The sequence below is a fragment of the Xenopus laevis genome, chromosome 5L (assembly GCF_017654675.1).
Source record: "Xenopus laevis strain J_2021 chromosome 5L, Xenopus_laevis_v10.1, whole genome shotgun sequence".
In the NCBI taxonomy this organism is placed as follows: domain Eukaryota; kingdom Metazoa; phylum Chordata; class Amphibia; order Anura; family Pipidae; genus Xenopus; species Xenopus laevis.
The window spans coordinates 51,899,031-51,917,289 of NC_054379.1; the positions used below are offsets into that span (position 1 = coordinate 51,899,031).

An 18,259-nucleotide genomic window follows, 5' to 3' on the forward strand; every position below is an offset into this window, starting at 1 on the left:
TCTGGGCTCCCTGGAAGGGTTGGCACATTGTCCTATGCGCAAAACAAAAGACCTCCCCCCACTACCCCCGGTCCTACAGGCTCCGTATAAGGCATGGCAAGTGGCCCTTCGAATAAGCAAAATATCCCCATATCTGATCTCTCACTACACTCCACTGTGGGGGAATTCTAACCTCCCACATCTCCGATATCTCGCAGACTTTATCTACTGGGTTAACAGAAAGATCAAAATACTAGGAAATCTAGTGAAAGATGGGGTCTTCGCTACTCTCCCTCAACTACAGGATATGTGCCCTGGTGAGCCCATTAATGTGTTCAGATACATGCAACTAAAACATGCTTTTAAAGCCCAATTCAATGGATACAGTCCCCCCTTCCATACGTTTGAAGTTAATACTACATTGCATGCAGATAACCCACATAAACTGGTATCAAGACTATACCGGACCCTTATGGAGGCAAGGGGTACCCCCTTCCAGGTAGCCCAACGAAAGTGGCAGAGAGCTATACCCTCAATATCTGATGATATGTGGGACGAGGCTACCGAAAATGCCTACAATTACCTTATCTCAACGAAAGATAGATTAATTAGTTTTAAAATTATGCATTTCTATTACTACTCTCCTCTTAGACTGAGTAAGATATTTCCTAATAGGCTATCAAAGTGCCCGAGATGTGATCAGGTGAATGCAGACTTCATACATATGCTTTGGGGATGTGCGATAATTCAAAGCTTCTGGAACAGAGTAGTTCGCTTACTTAGCGACGTCCTAGACTTACCTCAAGTAATCTCTCCTGAAGCATGCATATTGGGGGTGATAGACGAAATGGTTCCCCAGAGTGGCATTAGAACGATGTATAGATCTCTCCTGTTTTATGCACGTAAAGTAATCATTATGCATTGGATTCAACCACAGCCTCCATCAATAAACCAATGGCTCAATTTGGTAAACCATAGGCTGCCATTAATAAAGATCACCTATGAAGCGAGAGGGCATCCTGACAAATTTGACAAGGTATGGGGTCAGTGGATAGACATTTATCCTATGTCAACGGAGCAAGTGTGAATAAACTAAGTATCTATATTGAGTTTCTATATATGGTGTACTAACTGATGTTACAGTGATAAACTGCAATCTACATGTCAATGCAATGAATGCTAATGTATGTAATGCCTACGGTTAATAATAAAAACTTTTAAAAAAAAAAAAAGATTAACAAAGGTCCAGGGCCAGATGGTATTCATCCCAGGGTAATTAGCGAGCTTAGCTCTGTGATTGCCAAACCTCTTTACTTAATTTTTCAGGATTCATTGAGATCTGGCATAGTGCCGAGAGACTGGCGAATTGCTAATGTGGTGCCTCTATTCAAAAAAGGATCCCGTTCTCAGCCTCAAAACTATAGGCCAGTTAGTCTGACGTCAGTGGTAGGAAAGCTTTTCGAAGGGTTAATAAAGGATAAGATACTGGACTTCATAGCAAATCATAATACTATGAGTTTGTGCCAGCATGGTTTTATGCGTAATAGATCTTGCCAGACTAACTTAATTTCTTTTTACGAGAATGTAAGTAGAGACCTCGATTCTGGGATGGCAGTGGATGTGATTTACTTAGACTTTGCTAAAGCATTTGATACAGTGCCACACAAAAGGTTACTGGTTAAATTAAGGAATGTTGGCCTGGAACATAGTATTTGTACCTGGATAGAGAACTGGCTAAAAGATAGACTACAAAGAGTGGTGGGAACATTTTCTAATTGGACCAGTGTTGTTAGTGGAGTACCGCAGGGCTCTGTACTAGGTCCCTTGCTTTTCAACTTGTTTATTAATAACTTGTTCAACTTGTTTATTAATGACCTGGAGGTGGGCATTGAAAGTACTGTTTCTATTTTTGCAGATGATACTAAATTGTGCAGAACTATAGGTTCCATGCAGGATGCTGCCACTTTGCAAAGTGATTTGTCTAAACTGGAAAACTGGGCAGCAAACTGGAAAATGAGGTTTAATGTTGATAAATGCAAGGTTATGCACTTTGGCAAAAATAATATAAATGCAAGTTATACACTAAATGGCAATGTGTTGGGAGTTTCCTTTGTAGATAACACGTTGTCTAATTCTGGGCAGTGTCATTCTGTGGCTACTAAAGCAAATAAAGTTCTGTCTTGCATAAAAAAGGGCATTAACTCAAGGGATGAAAACATAATTATGCCTCTTTATAGGTCCCTGGTAAGGCCTCATCTGGAGTATGCAGTTCAGTTTTGGACTCCAGTCCTTAAGAGGGATATAAATGAGTTGGAGAGAGTGCAGAGATGTGCAACTAAATTGGTTAGAGGGACGGAGGACTTAAATTATGAGGGTAGACTGTCAAGGTTGGGGTTGTTTTCTCTGGAAAAAAGGCGCTTGCGAGGGGACATGATTACACTTTACAAGTACATTAGAGGACATTTTAGACAAATGGCAGGGGACCTTTTTACCCATAAAGAGGATCACCGTACCAGAGGCCACCCCTTTAGACTAGAAGAAAAGAACTTTCATTTGAAGCAACGTAGAGGGTTCTTCACAGTCAGGACAGTGAGGTTGTGGAATGCACTGCCGGGTGATGTTGTGATGGCTGATTCAGTTAATGCCTTTAAGAATGGCTTGGATGATTTTTTGGACAGACATAATATCAAAGGCTATTGTGATACTAAACTCTATAGTTAGTATAGGTATGGGTATATAGAATTTTAATTAAAAGTAGGGAGGGGTGTGTGTATGGATGCTGGGTTTTCATTTGGAGGGGTTGAACTTGATGGACTTTGTCTTTTTTCAACCCAATTTAACTATGTAACTATGTAACTATGAAAAGTCATACACAGAAATGGAAATCCTCAAATTTTGAAATTGCTTTTTGAACAGTTGGTTCACCTTTACTTTAACTTTTAGAATGTTATAATGCATACAAATTGCAAACTGTAATTCTGCTGAATAAAAAGCCTAAATAACTCAAAAACTACAAATAATAAATATGAAAAACCAATTGAATATTGTCTCAGAATAACAACCCCTTTCAGGGCCGCCATCAGAAATCACGGGGCCCCGCACAACAACATTTTCTGGGCCCCCTCCCTCACCACGCCTCCCCTCTCCTTGTCACGTCTACCTTGCCACGCCCCCCCAACAGTACAAATGTCACATGAATACAAGCACTAAAACAGTGAATAAAATCATTTGGCCAAGGGTTATTAATCCTGCCACCACATAAAGGTAGGCTCTTTAAGCAGGTACCTGCTCTGACCTAAAATATACTTTCTTTTACAATTATTCTGCATTTAAATTGTACAAATAAGAGCCATTTGGTTTAACCCCTTGGTAAAAAAAATAACCAGTCCTAATAAGGGCAATGGAAGATTGAATTGTTTCTCATGCTGAAAAAAATCCTAAAAATAACTTCCCCATCTAACTTGTCTAATGTATACGCATATTTATTGTACAGTGCATTTTTTTGTATACGTTAAAAAAAAAAAGTGCAAAAGTTACCAAGTTATCACACTAGGGACAAAAATCCTAGCAAAAGTACTCAAATCCACAGCAAAATTAAAATAAAGTGCAAATTTGCAAAAATCCTAGCAAAAGTACTCAAAGCCACAGCAAAGTGAAAATAAAGTGCAGGAAGAAGCACCACTGTCTCCAAGGAAGAAGCACCGCCTCCCGTCGCATCTTTAATCCTCTGAGTGCAGCCGGCAGGCTACACACTTCTCTATTACAACTCACGTCAAGTGTACGCACGGGTCGCAACCAACTGGAACTGCCGCTGACCACCAATGAAATTTAGGGAGGGCGGGCCCATTAGATTAGGTAAAGGGTGGCGTGTCCGGGTCCCCCTTAGATCTGAAAACCCACCGGGCCCGGGAGGACTGTCCCCCCTGTGACCCCCTGATGGCGGCCCTGACCCCTTTAAGTAAGTACCTCTGGTGTTTTCTGCAACAACAAGGTCCCTACTTTCCAAAAGTATATCTTCCAGACCAGATTACAGAATTTCTACCCTATTATCTCATGATATGTCCTCTATACAGAACAGGGTCAGAGATATCTATGATCTTTGGATATACCCATGACAGCACTTATACTACTTGTTGGATGTGAGCTGGCACCACAGATAACCTTACTACTTTGTCATAAAAAGCTATTATATACAAAACATCTCAGGTCCAGGGTTCTTGGGTAATTTATGAAGAAGAATCTCTTGTGTTAAAGGAAAACTATACCCCCAGAATGAATACTTGAGTAACAAATTTATTTCAGTTAAGTGGCATATTAAAGAATCTTATCAAACTGGTATATATATTTAAGTAAATATTGCCCTTTTACATCTCTTGCCTTGAACCACCATTTCATGATGGTCTCTGTGCTGCCTCAGAGATTACCTGACCAGAAATACTGCAGCTCTAACTGTAACAGGAAGAAGTATGGAAGCAAAAGTCCATTGCGCTCTCTGCACTAGAAGAGCCGAATTTCCAGGTTGAAAAGCAGAAATTTGGTGCCTCAACTCGCCTCATTGGTGAAGCGCCCCTGGTTAATTGGCTCATGTGATCCAAAAAGTATAGTTTGTTTGGAATGTTTGTGTGCACCGTGATTAATACGATCCCAGGAGGTGGCCCTTATTTTTTAAAATGGCAGTTTTCTATTTATGATTACCCAATGGCACATACTACTAAAAAAGTATATTAATTATTATTAAAATGGTTTATTTACATGAAGCAGGGTTTCACATATGAGCTGTTTTATGCAAATACTTTGTTTGATGGGTATAGTTTTCCTTTAACTCTGGGGAAGTACATTAATACCGTTGTAGGGAGTTATGTAATAAAGCATTCAAAGTTTTCTACAGGTTTAATCACCTATAGCAACCAATTTACTAGTTGTGTTTAAAAGCAAAATCTGCTATGGGTTACTGCAGTAGAGGTTTTAGTTTTTGTTTTATATAACTGTATTGCCGACTTATTTTGGTCTTTTTATAAACATAGCATTTAGCCTCTAAACATATTCTACTTTATCTTGATCTAACCATAAAGAGGTTGTTCACATTTGACTTAAATAATATGGGTTATTTATCAATGATTGAGTTTGTGAGGTGAAGATATGTTGTGTAGGACAAATCCAAAGCAGCAACCTTTGACTGCAATTTTCTTTATTGTGGAGTGGATACACCCAAGATGTTTCGGGAAAAGCCCTTTATCAAGTGTTAACAGATTAACCTATTTGGGATATCAGCACAGGATAACCCGTGAGACAAGCCGATAAGACAATTTGGTGAGCTACACCTGTTTTTCAATATGTTTTAAGAGTATTTTCAGATTCAAGCTTTTTGTAGCTTCAGGGCATAATAAATATCAAACAATTATATATTTTTTTATCATAACTGACTTTTGATACCTAAATAAACCCAAAAGGGTTGTTTTGCCACCAAGGTGGATTCATGCAACTTACAGTTACAGACTTTTTTTTCTAATTTTGGTTCTATACATTACCACAATTAATTTTAAATTAAACAATTCAGATGCAGTTGAACTGCAGACTTTCAGCTTTAATTCAGTGGGTTGAACAAAAGATTGCAAAAAAAATGTGAGGAACTAAAGCCTTTTATTTAACACAATCACTTCATTTCAGGGGCTCAAAACTAATTGGACAAATTAAAAAACTGAAAATAAAATGTTAATTTCAAAAACTTGGTTGAAAGTCCTTTGCTGGCAATGACAGCCTGAAGTCTTGAACTCATGAACATCACCAGATTCTGGGTTTCCTCCTTTTTAATGCTCTGCAGGCCTTTACTGCAGTGGCTTTCGATTCTGTTTGTGGGCATTTCTGTCTGAAGTTTAGCCTTCAACAAGTGAAATGCATGCGCAGTTGGGTTCAGATCAGGTGACTGACTTGGCCATTCAAGAATATTCCACTTCTTTGCTAATAAACTTCTGGGTTGCTTTGGCTGTATGTTTTGGATCATTGTCCATCTGAATTATGAAACACCTCCCAATCAATTTGACTGCATTTAGCTGGATTTGAGCAGACAGTGTCTCTGAACACCTTAGAATTCATTCGGCTGCTTCTGTCCCGTGTCACATCATGGATAAACCCTAGTGTCCCAGTGCCACTGGCAGCCATGCATGCCCAAGACATCACACAAAGTACAGTAATTAGACAATTGACTCAAAGGCTGTTTCATGGGCAGGTGTGGGCAATTCCTTTGTTATGTCTATCAATGAAGCAGATAAAAGCCCTGGAGTTGATTTGAGGGGGGTGCTTGTATGTGGAAGATTTTGCTGTGAACAAACATGCGGTCAAAGAAGCTCTCCATGCAGGTGAAACAAGCCATCCTTAAGCTGCAAAAACAGAAAAAAACATCAGAGAATGGCCAAGTCAGTCACCTAATATGAACCCAATTGAGCATGCATTTCACTTGTTGAAGACTAAACTTCAGACAGAAAGGCCCACAAACAAACAGCAATTGAAAGCCGCTGCAGTAAAGGCCTGGCAGAGCATTAAAAAGGAGGAAACCCACAAGTTCAAGACTTCAGGCTGTCATTGCCAGCAAAGGATTTTCAACCAAGTATTAGAAATGAACATTTTATTTTCAGTTTTTTAATTTGTCCAACTACTTTTGAGCCCCTGAAATGAAGTAATTGTGTTCAAAAAGGCTTTAGTTCCTCAATTATTTTATGCAATCTTTTTGTTTAACCTACTGATATAAAGCTGAAAGTCAACTGCATCTGAGTTGTTTCATTTAAAATTCATTGTGGTAATCTACATAACCAAAATTAGAAAAACAAGTTGTATGTCCAAATATTTATGGACCTAACTGTAGTCAAGGTACTGTTTTATTAGAGAAAAGGGAAATACACAAAAATAAGTATTGTTTGCTGGAACAGGGCTCTACGAAAAATGTGATTTTTGTATTTTTGAGCTTTCTAGACTATATCAAGCCACATGTACAAATAAACAAAATGCATTGCTCAATACTATACTGTATGTTAGAGCCCTCCTTTGGGATAAAGCACTGGGTTATCAAAGCCATATGTTACCAATGTGTTCATTTTGCTACTGAGATATATATATATATATATAAAGATAGGCACATTTCCCCCTGAGACACAAGAAAGGTATGAGGTTTCTATTCAAACAACATCTTGTTTGGGTTTAATCTGGAGTTATCAAATGACTGTGTTGAAATATTTCCTGTTTAAAAGAAAGAGTGGAAAAAAATCTTTGAATTGGATTAAGGGGATATACAAAACCTGCTGTATTCTCTGAATGCTGTGATCCCATATACAGCAGAAACACATGATCAGTTCCACATTTACTGCATGTTGTTGATACAATGTTCCGAAACTTTAACTGCTGCATAAGGAAAACTGAGATGATCTATAAAAAAACAGTAGAAAGGGTCAGTCTTCCAAATATTTTTGGAATGTGCAGAAAGGCAAACCTTTTAGTGTAACTGTGAAGAGAGGATATGTATGAATTTAAATATAATGTCACAATAAAATATGTTGCTTCTCATATTACCTATGCCATTACTCTTAAGGGTGCATTATAAAGTAATTCCCATAATAATTCCTGTAAAATTGCAGCTATTCTTTATCAATTGTATTTAAATGGGTGACTCACCTTCAAGTTAACTTTCAGGGGGTTATTTATCAAAGTCTGATTTTATCTCAACATTTTCTGCTACAAACTCTGATCAAATCCGCTCGGGTTTTTGCGCTTATTTATTATTACATTTTCCCGAAAATCTGCTTTGATGGGAAAAATCAGATTTTTACCTCTTTTTCGGATTTTTCACCTGAAAACTCAGATCTCTTATACTTTTTGACCGAAAACTTCGGGGTATTGCACGATACCCAGCGCACATCAAGAAATGATTGGGACTTCTCCAATTGACTTGTATGCAAACTCAATGGTCTGAGATGCTGGATTTTCTCATTCACACTTTTCCATCAATAAATTCCGAAAAATTTGTGATTTTTTAAAAGTCTGATTTTATTTTAAAAAATCACGAATTTTTGGGAATTTTTGCATTCGGGGTTTAGTAAATAACCCCCTTAGTATGACGGTATGTTTAGACTGGCAATTCAAATCAACTGTTTAATTGGTCTTCATTATTATTTTTTTTTACAGTTGTTTTATTTATTTGCCTTTTTAATGATAGCTTTCAAATGAGGGTTACTGACCCCATTTATAAACAAATTTTCTTTTACTGCTGCTTTTTATTACTCATCTTACTATTCAGGCCCTCTCCTATTTATATTCGAGTTGCTTATTCAAATTAATGCATGTTGCTATGGTAATTTGGACCCTAGAAACCAGCTTGCTAAAATCACAAACTGGACAGCTGCTAAATTAAAAGCGAAATAAGCTGAAACCTCAAATAAAACATTTTTCCAAGAAAATATGAGTTTTCAAGGTGATTTTTTGGTCAAAATTCACATTTTTGGGTTAAAAAGAAAATAATTTTTTGAGATTTATTATACCCCAACCCTGGAAATAGCTTGAATCCGAAAATAAAAATAAAATCTAAAACCTGTCAAGGTCATGTAGGAGTCAATGGCAGAGGTCCCTTGAATCATTTGAAGATGTGACTAGCCTTCAAGTTTTGCCTGAAAACTCTTATAATTCAAGCGATTCTAGGTTTTTTTTCTCCAAAAACTCGATCAATTTGAGTTTTCATGTTTCACAAATCGAACTTGCAGAATCAAGTTTTTTCCATTAGAGTTTTGTCTTAAATAAGATACCATTCGAGTTGTGAGTTCATTCGAGTTCATGCTAGTTATAAAAATCAATCTTTAATAAATTACTCCCTTAATGTCAGAACAACAGCGCTGAAAGCATGGAAAAATCCAAAGTTCTTGGGGGTGCAGGGGGAGGAGCAAACACTGGTGCTTTTTGCAGTTGCCAATTTACAGGTCAGCTATTCACAAACTGTACATCAAGGGGCCCATTTACTTAGCTCGAGTGAAGGAATAGAGGAAAAAAAACTTAGAATTTTGAATGTTTTTTTTTGGCTACTTCGACCATCGAATGGGCTACTTCGACCTTTGTCTACAACTTTGCCTTCTAATTGAACGATTCAAACTAAAAATCGTTCGACTATTCGACCATTCGACCATTCGATAGTCAAAGTACTGTCTCTTTAAAAAAAAACTTTGACACCCTAGTTCGCCACCTAAAACCTACCGAAGTCAATGTTAGCCTATGGGGAAGGTCTCCATAGGCTTTGCTATCTTTTTTTGGTCGAATAAAAATCGTTCGATCGATGGAATGAAATCCTTTGAATCGAACGTTTCGAAGGATTTAATTGTTTGATCGAACGATTTTTTGTTCGATCGTTTGATTGAACGAATTGTGGTAAATCCTTCAGCTTTGATATTCGAAGTCGAAGGATTTCAATTCGGCAGTCGAATGTCGAGGGTTAATTAACCCTTGATATTCGACCTTAAGTAAATTTCCCCCCAAATGTATTACAATCTGCCATTAAAGGGGTTTTTCATTATCATGTAGTATGATGTAGAGAGTGACTTTCTGAGACAATTTGCAATTGCTTTTCATTTTTATTTGTGGTTATTGAATTATTTAGCTTTATATTCAACAGCTCTCCAGTTTGCTAATCCAGCAATTTGGTTGCTTGGGTTTAAATAACACTAGCAACCATGCTCTAGTTTGAATTAGGACCTGAATTGAAAGATAAGTAATTAAAAGCTTTACAGAGCATTTGTTTTTATAAGGGGGCAGTGATCCCCATTGAAAGCTCAAAAGGCAAATAATTAAAGAAACTATAAAAAAAAATGAAGACCAATCGAAAAGTTGCTTAGAACTGACCATTCTATAACATACTTAAAGGTAACTGAAAGGTGAACCACACCTTTAAAGAAATCTCAAGCTCTACTAATACAATGAATAGATGAAAGTATGGATGAAGGAATTAACTGTTTATGAGCCACACCATTTTATCCATTTAACATGCAGCAGGGAGTATATTTGGTGGGGCATGTATGGCTGCCACTGGATTGAATTGCTCACTAATGACTGATAAATATCGCAGTAGAACAACTTAAACTTAAAAGTGTATAGAAATATCATGTCTGTATTGCCTTCAGATTAACACTTTATCCTGTAGAAATACTGTAACCCAAAATGCCATGGAGTTCTCTGAGTCATGGTGATAATCCAGAGCCTTAAACTTGTCAGGCAAAATGATTTATATACAATAAGGTATGCATTATGGAATAAGAGGCTGCAGTGCAGAAACCCTCCAAAGTAAAAGAGCAATGGAAAATAGCTGTGGCAAAAGCTTGGCAACACATGTCAAATGAAGAAACCTCAAGTTTGGTTCAACGCAAGCAACTACCTCATTGTTCAATACTTTCATTTCCAACAAGCTCATTTTGGAGCACATAAAGTGTGATCATTGTAAAATGTTAAGGCATATACGCCCAAAAATTAAGGGTCACATACTTTTGTTTTGTTCAACTTTTTTTTACTTCGTTGTGGCAGTGTGTTTCATGACACAGTTTCCAAATATATTGATTTTGTTATTGAATGAATTTTTAATAATATATCATAGTTTTTAGTTTTTAACTGTAATGCTGTTTTCACAATGCATTATTCTTGCTTTGATTTCTTGATTTTGGAAATTACTTTTTTTCTAATTTAGTGATTTTTTTCTGTTTGATCTTAGTTAACCACTGCTACTCTGGATGGAAAACTCCAAATATTTGTTTCTTGATGAACTCTATCTTTGTCGTTGTCCATGTTCTACATTTTGTCAAGGAACTATGGAAAACCAGCATGGAGATGTCAACTATTATTAACATGGAAACATTGTAATTATATGGACAATTTTCAGATGTTTTTCTATTTTTTTTTCTATATATATATATATTTCTGAATTGTGAAACATTTTGACATAGTTGCTAGATGTAACTCACAATAGCAACTAGTGGTTTTAATGTTAAACTGGAAGCTGAATAACAGGCAGGATCGTAAGCAAAAGATAAGTTTCTATTTAGGAAGAGGCACAATAAAGAGACAATTCATGAGGAAGCTCTTATAAAAATATCAATTGTAAATTGGCAGTTGGTAAATACAACTTGGGTTTTTATTTAATTTGTAGCCCTATGCCTAAAATCTTTTGAAACATGGTAAAAGGAGAATTTAACCTGTTCATAAAAAACCCATACCCCCCACCCCAGGTAGACCACCCTCCCTCCTCCCCCAGGCTAACTACCCCCCGGGGAAATGCCCCATACTCCATACTTACCCCTCGGCTCAGATTCTTCCAGCGGAGTTGCACGCCTCCATCTTCCACTATCTCTGTAAGCTGACTGAGAGATCATCAATTTCCGTGTAATTTCGCACATGCGCAGTTGTCGCAAACCGGCAAACTGCTCCAACTGCGCATGTGAAAAAATACCGATCTCCCAGTCAGTTTACAGAGATTGCAGAAGATGGATTAGTGGAACTCCGCTGGAAGAATCTGCGCGAGGGGTAAGTATGGAGTATGAGGCATTTCCCCGGGAGGGGGGGCAGTTAGCCTGGGGGAGGAGGGAGGGGGTCTACCTGGGGTGGGGGGTACAGGTTTTTTTACGAACAGGTTGCATTCTCCATTTCCCCCTCTCCCTACTCCCCCTGTACAGGTGTTCACACAAGTAAATGCCCCATAGCTGGTAATTACCCCTGATTGCAGAGTCAGCGAAGCAGAGCCATATCGGCGCATGCGCAGTTGTAGCAATGTTCCGGTCCTAAACAACTGTGCATACGCCAAAAGCCACGGAATGCCGAAGGGACCCGAAGATTACTGAAGCGCCGCAAGATGGTGCCCGTGAGCTCCTCTGCGCTGACTCTGCAAAGAGGGGTAATTACCAGCTTAGAGGCATTTACTTGTGTGAACACCTGTGAGGGGGGGCAGGGAGGGTAGGGGTTTTTATTAGCAAAGGGTTTAGTTCTCCTTTAATATATATATATATATTGAACTTTCTTCACCAGCCTAATGGTTGTGCATTTCTATAACATTAAGGATTCAGGCCCACAGGAGCTCCATATCTTGGATTTTGCTAGGGGTGTCAGAGGCACTGCACATGCTCAGTGTGCTCTGGGAAGCAGTTGCGAAGCCAAGCTTCATCATGAGTCATCGAGCAGAAAATGAGATATGCATGTCATATAAGAAGATGCTGCAGGGGAGATTATTCAATGTGGATGCAGGTTTCTGTGCCGCCAAGGAATGAGAATCTAATTACTAATTGGCCTTAAAGGAAAACTAAACCCTGAATAATGTAGGAATATGTTGCATAAAACATGTTATGTTAAATACTGCTTCATCTAAATAAACGATTTTCATAAAAATATTGGTAGTAGTATGTAACAACTGGTAATCCTAAATAGAAAATTGCCATTTTAAAGGGGACCTGTCATCCAGACATAAAAAGCTGTATAATAAAAGCCCTTTTCAAATGAAACCCAATTTTTTAATTAAAACATCCCTACCAGTTATTAAAGGTATATCTCAGCTGTCAAAGATTCATTGCTTGCCCCACTTCTATGCCTCAGGTACTTTTATAGTTCTTTGTAAATTAGTCTACCGGTATCCCTTCTAAGCCCAATTTTTCCTCTTTTGTCATTATCTGCTCTATTTGTCATGGTGGTGCTTTTTGCTCCTACTTACTCATTTTTTTTCTTGCTACCGTGTTTAATTATTACTCCTACCCTTATACCATTCTTTTTGTCTTTCCAAGCTCAAATATAACACAGCAAATTGCTGTTGTTAAAGGGGTTGTTTACTTTTAGCATGATGTAGAGAGTGATATTCTGGGACAATTTGCAATTGGTTTTTATTTGTGGTTTTTAGGTTATTTAGCTTTTTTTAACTTTGTATTTGACAGTATTTATTTTGCATTTGTATGTTCAGACAATAATTACAAATGCTTCTACAGTTCATTGTCTGTTTGTTTTCTTTTGTGCTGTGTGCTTTTATAAATTTAAACTACATGGCCTTTTGGCCTAACTTGTAAGTGGGGGGAGGTAGGGTATGGGGGGGAGGGTGGTTTCCATCTAGAAGCTACCATTAAAGGAAAACTATACCCCCCAAACAATGTAGGTCTCTATTAAAAGATACTGAGTAAAACAGCTCATGTGTAAAACCCTGCTTCATGTAAATGAACCATTATCATAATAATATACTTTTTTAGTAGTATGTGCCATTGGGTAATCATAAATAGAAAATTTCCATTTTAAAAAATAAGGGCCGCCCCCTGAGATCGTAAGATTCACTGTGCACACATACAAACCACATGTAAGGTCACATGAGCCAATTAACAGACAGAGTTCTGCCTTTTGCTTCCTCACTTCTTCCTGTTACAGTTAGTGTTGTAGTATTTCTGGTCAGGTGATCTCTGAGGCAGCACAGATAGAGTCACGAAATGGTGGTTCAAGGCAAGATGTAAAAGGGCAATATTTATGTAAATATATATTCCAGTTTGGTAAGATTCTTTAATATGTCATTCAATTTGATATAAACTATCTGTTGCTTAAGTATTCATTTTGGGGGTATAGTTTTCCTTTAAAGCATGTGTAATATACCTTATTACTATATGTTCATAACTATATGTTCCATACTTACATTGAGGTTATTTAGCATTTTATTCAGCAGCTCTCAGCTTTCTGATTGCCAGGGTCCAAATGACCCTAGCAAACATGCATTGATTTGAAGACTGTAAAATGAATAGGAGATGGCCTGAATAGAAAGATAAGTAATAAAAAGTAGCAATAACAATGTGTAGCCTTACAGAGCATTTGTTTTTTAGATATTGTCAGTGACCCCTATTTGAAAACTGACAAGAATCAGAAGAAGAAGGCAAATCATTAAAAAACTAGATAGAATAAATAAAAACCAATTGAAAAGTAGCTTAGGAGTGGCCATTCTATAACATACTAAACATTATCTTAAAGGTGAACCAGCCCTTTAAGTTTGCTCCAATGGTTTACACCACCTTCAAGCATGTCTTGAAAATTCACAATGCAATAAAAGTCCAACGCAGAATATTACATTGCAATGTGAATTTTTATTCTTATTTGTGCACAAATTTGTTCTCTTTGCAAAGTTTATTTCATTTCCCTATAGTATTTATATTTTTTTTGTACTGCAGCTCCTAGGCTTGCTATTTATGCTGGTATTTGGTTGCTAGAGATATAATTATCAATGCGAATGGAAGCTGAATAGCAGTCAACCTGAAAATTAAGTAATAAAAAAACAAAAATAGCAATAAAACTGAAGCCTCACAGACAATCTGTTTTTCAGTTACCCCCATCAATCAGACAGCACTTTCAACTGCATGGTGAAAACTGAAAAGAGCTAAAATAGAAAAGTTTACAAAAAACATACAAAATATTTAATAAAGACTAAGTTAAGAGTTGTTTAGAAAAGGTCCATCAATAGCATAGTACTGTAAATGTGAAGGTGAACTTACCATATAAACCTCCCCTAACAGATCATATATCACTGTATTGTAGTGGAGTAAAAGTGTAGACCAGGAGCTAAAAGTGGGAGGAAGGTTGCAGAATTTGGTAATAGGTTCCTGGATTTCAAAGCAGAATTGGATGGGGCTGGATTTTAGGGTTGGCTTCTCCAAGTGCCAATTTTTGGAGTGTTCTGCGTATTAGAATGCTAGATATAAAATCCTATTTTTGTATTAAAATTTAAGATGAACTTTATTTCTCAATTTGCTAGTGTTCACCTTGGTGCATTGCTTCAGTAATTTGGTTGCTGGACGTATCACCTAAAAAAGTTCATGCTTGTCTAAAACCTTTTTAGCAACATGTTTTTATGCACCTGATTTTACAGGTGTTTTTCCCACTGATGTTGGATGTTTCACATATATATTATTAAACTGATGTTTTTCTGATAATTTTCTCTCTATGGTGTGAAAAGCTGTTCCCTTAAAAATAAAGGAAACATCTGAAAAGTGTATTGGGTGTTTGGAACATACAGTACCTCTTACAGTATAGAAACAACTAAAAAAAGAAATTGAAACAATTTGGGATATACAAAGATCAATTTTGTATATAAAAGAACTAAAACAAATGACAAAACCACAAAAACAGTTTATATTTCTTTATAGTTTTTTTATCATTTTACCATTTTCTAAAATGTACTTTTTAAAATAAATTAGTGCCTGTCCCTCCTCTTATGTTTCCCAATAGCAGCTCAGTAAACCAGACGTCTGATTCTCTAAATCGTCACAGTATGATAAATATAGTTTCAGTATTTTCTAACAGCAGCTAAGAAATGAATTGAGCAGGCATTGATGCTTAACACCAGTGTGGGATCTGGATATGGTCCTTAAAGTTCTACAGAAAGCCTCATTACCAAAAGGTACTGTACTTGCTCCCATACATGATTTTAGCATATTGTGGCTTGTGGTAAGGAGTTGCAATGCACACACTGAGCCTTCTATTCTGATAAGTATCTCACAAGTGTATATATATTACAGTAATTCCAGGGTCCCCATAGTTGGTTGCAACTAGTAGTGCTGGACTTTTTGCTTAATATAGTCTACTATGATGGAATAAGTTCCTATTGAACATGTGTTGCCTGGTTGGTGTGTGTACATGTATGTATGTGTTAAAACTTTGTGGCAAATCTTAATTTTTGGTGAAAATACTCCAAATGTTAACTTTCACCCTTTAGTAAATATGCCCCCTAAAAGTTATTGTTGCTACTACATGTATGGAACCTGTAATCCAGAATGTTCTGGACCTGGGACTTTCTTGATAATAGATCTTTCTGTAATTTGGATCTCCATACCTTGTAGTATCATGTAAACATTAAATGAACTCAATAGGCTAGTTTGGATCAAGTACAAGGGACTGTTTTATTATTACAGAGAATAAAATTTAGATTACTTGGATAAAATCGAGTCTATGGGAGATGGCATTTCCATAATTCAGAGCTTTCTGGATAACGGATATCATACCTGTACTAGAAACAGGGGCGAACCTGGCCCCTCCGCCGCCTGAGGCAGCAGCAGTTGCTGCTGCCCCCCCTCCCCCAGAAATTCACTCTTAAAGTACCAGGAGCAGCTTTTTTGCTGCCCCTGGTAGCCAGTGGGGTGCTGCCGCCTGAGGCGACAGCCTCAACTCGCCTCATTGGCGAAGCACCCCTGACTAGAAAAACATTGAAATGCCAAGCAATATTTTCAGTACTGTCAAGTTAGCACAGTTTAAGTAGTTCAATACCAACTTATTTTCCTACATTTGAATTTGCTAAGGTAACCGTACAGCTCCCATAAAAGAGTTTTTAATAACCATTTAATTTTGGTCCAATGCAGTAGACCAGCATTTTGAGTTAACTTCATTATGGGACAGAGCAGCATCTCCATCCAGGATCCAAAGCCCAATTCCAGTTAGTAAAAGTGCTGAGACATTTGGAAAACTCCTAACTTCATGGAAGATTTAAAGTTTCCAAACCACAACAACAAAACTTTTAAAAGTATAAACACGTAGCACAAATCACACAATATGGACAGTTCACAGGCGATGGGTGGAAGAAAATCTTGCTTACAAATTAATCACATTTTCATTTCTCTGTTGCTGTTGCAGAACTTGTGAGTAGCATGAGAAGTTAAACAGCAATAAATGCTACAGACAAATATGGTGGGGGGAAACATTCAATTAAAGGGATTTTTTGACTATTCTGCAGTTGTTAACTTTCACAGGATCAATTACACACTGACCAAATGAAAATTCCACACTATTCCATAGAAGCATGCCATCCCTTCTGGTCAAAATTTGTGTTGAAAAAGATAAATATTTAGTAGGGCAAAGATTCTAAAGATGCACTGAAGCTGTTTTAACCTGAAGGCCAACAAAGATCAAGTGAGCTTAATATATGCCTTTCCCGATGCAGTCACCACATTTCAACTCCATTTGACACCTTTGGGAACATTTGATAAGATAAAACATATTGTAACATGTCAAGACATTCTTTTCTGAAGTTCTGCAAGAACATGTATAATTGATGCCAAGGAGCAAGTACTATATCGTGCCTTGGAACACAGCAATTCTCAGATTTTTTTAAAATGATCCTTCTCTGCCTCGTCAAAGTATTGTGCAGGTATGGGACCTGTTATCCAGAATGTTTGGGACCTGGGGTTTTCCGGATAACAGATATTTATGTATGATCTTCATACCTTGTCTACTATAAAATTATATAAACATTAAATAAACCCAATAGGCTGGTTTTGCTTCCAATAAGTATTCGTTTTATCTTAGTTTGGCTCAAGTACAAGGTACTGTTTTTTTTATTATTACAGAGAACAAGGAAATCATTTTTAAAAATGTGGATTATTTGGATAAGATTGGATAAGATTTCCATAGTTTGGAGCTTTCTGGTGAACGGGTTTCTAGATAATGGATACAAGAAAAATAGGGCTGTCCGGCACTCAAAGGAATCCACAGGCCAAGAAAAATTTGTTTAAAAATGACTTTATTAAACAAAGTTAAAAATATACTTGCATTTCCATGGGGCCTACACTTTTCGTACCCACAGGGTTACTAAATCATGGGCTATGGGCTAAGTACCCCTGTGGGTACGAAATAGAGATTCAAGTATATTTTTAACTTTGTTTAATAAAGTAATTTAATAAAGTCATTTTTAACTAACCTTGGCCTGTGGATTCCTTTGAGTGCCGGACAGTCCTATTCTTCTTGTATACTGGTTTGCTGCTCCTAAAAGCTGGGCGACGAATGTATCTGTAAGTGTGAGCAGTGTTACATTTACTAAATAGATTTGATTTACTTTCAGGATTTCACTGAATACGAATGGAATGTGAGTATGGACAAACGAATTTAAAGTTTGGTGTGATGAGAGGTTTAATCAATCATTTTGGTCAGTGGCTTCACTAGAGTCTGCCAGGCCCCCTGCAAAAAAATATTCAGAGGGGTCCAGGCGCACTCTGATCCCCATCCTCCCGCCCACTTCCCATCTGGCCTCCCGCCCACTTCCGTTTTACATCATTGGAATTGTTTGTAAATAATGTTAAAGCTATTACAGGACAAACATAATTCCGAAAGTACATTCTAGTATTGATTGTTTTATCAGACACAACATAAGTCTACATACAGTACTGTGATACCAATGCTCTGTTGCTATTGACAACTTGGCAGTTTGCAGTTTTTTCCATTCTAAAAGAAAAATGAAACTGTGTTTACATTATTTAAGGCTGTGCTGTTTGAA

The 18,259-nt window shown here is 37.2% G+C and overlaps 1 protein-coding gene across 1 annotated transcript in view; it reads left to right on the plus strand.

The window, feature by feature from the left end:
- The window catches only part of wdr27.L (WD repeat domain 27 L homeolog), a 119,934-nt gene extending 108,745 nt beyond the window's left edge, over positions 1-11,189 (plus strand). Inside the window, exon 25 of the mRNA XM_041562748.1 lies at positions 10,709-11,189. Within this exon, the coding sequence (XP_041418682.1) occupies positions 10,709-10,756 (48 nt within the window). The 3' untranslated portion in view covers positions 10,757-11,189. The remainder of the gene's footprint in view (positions 1-10,708) is intronic.
- The last annotated feature ends 7,070 nt before the right edge of the window (positions 11,190-18,259 follow it).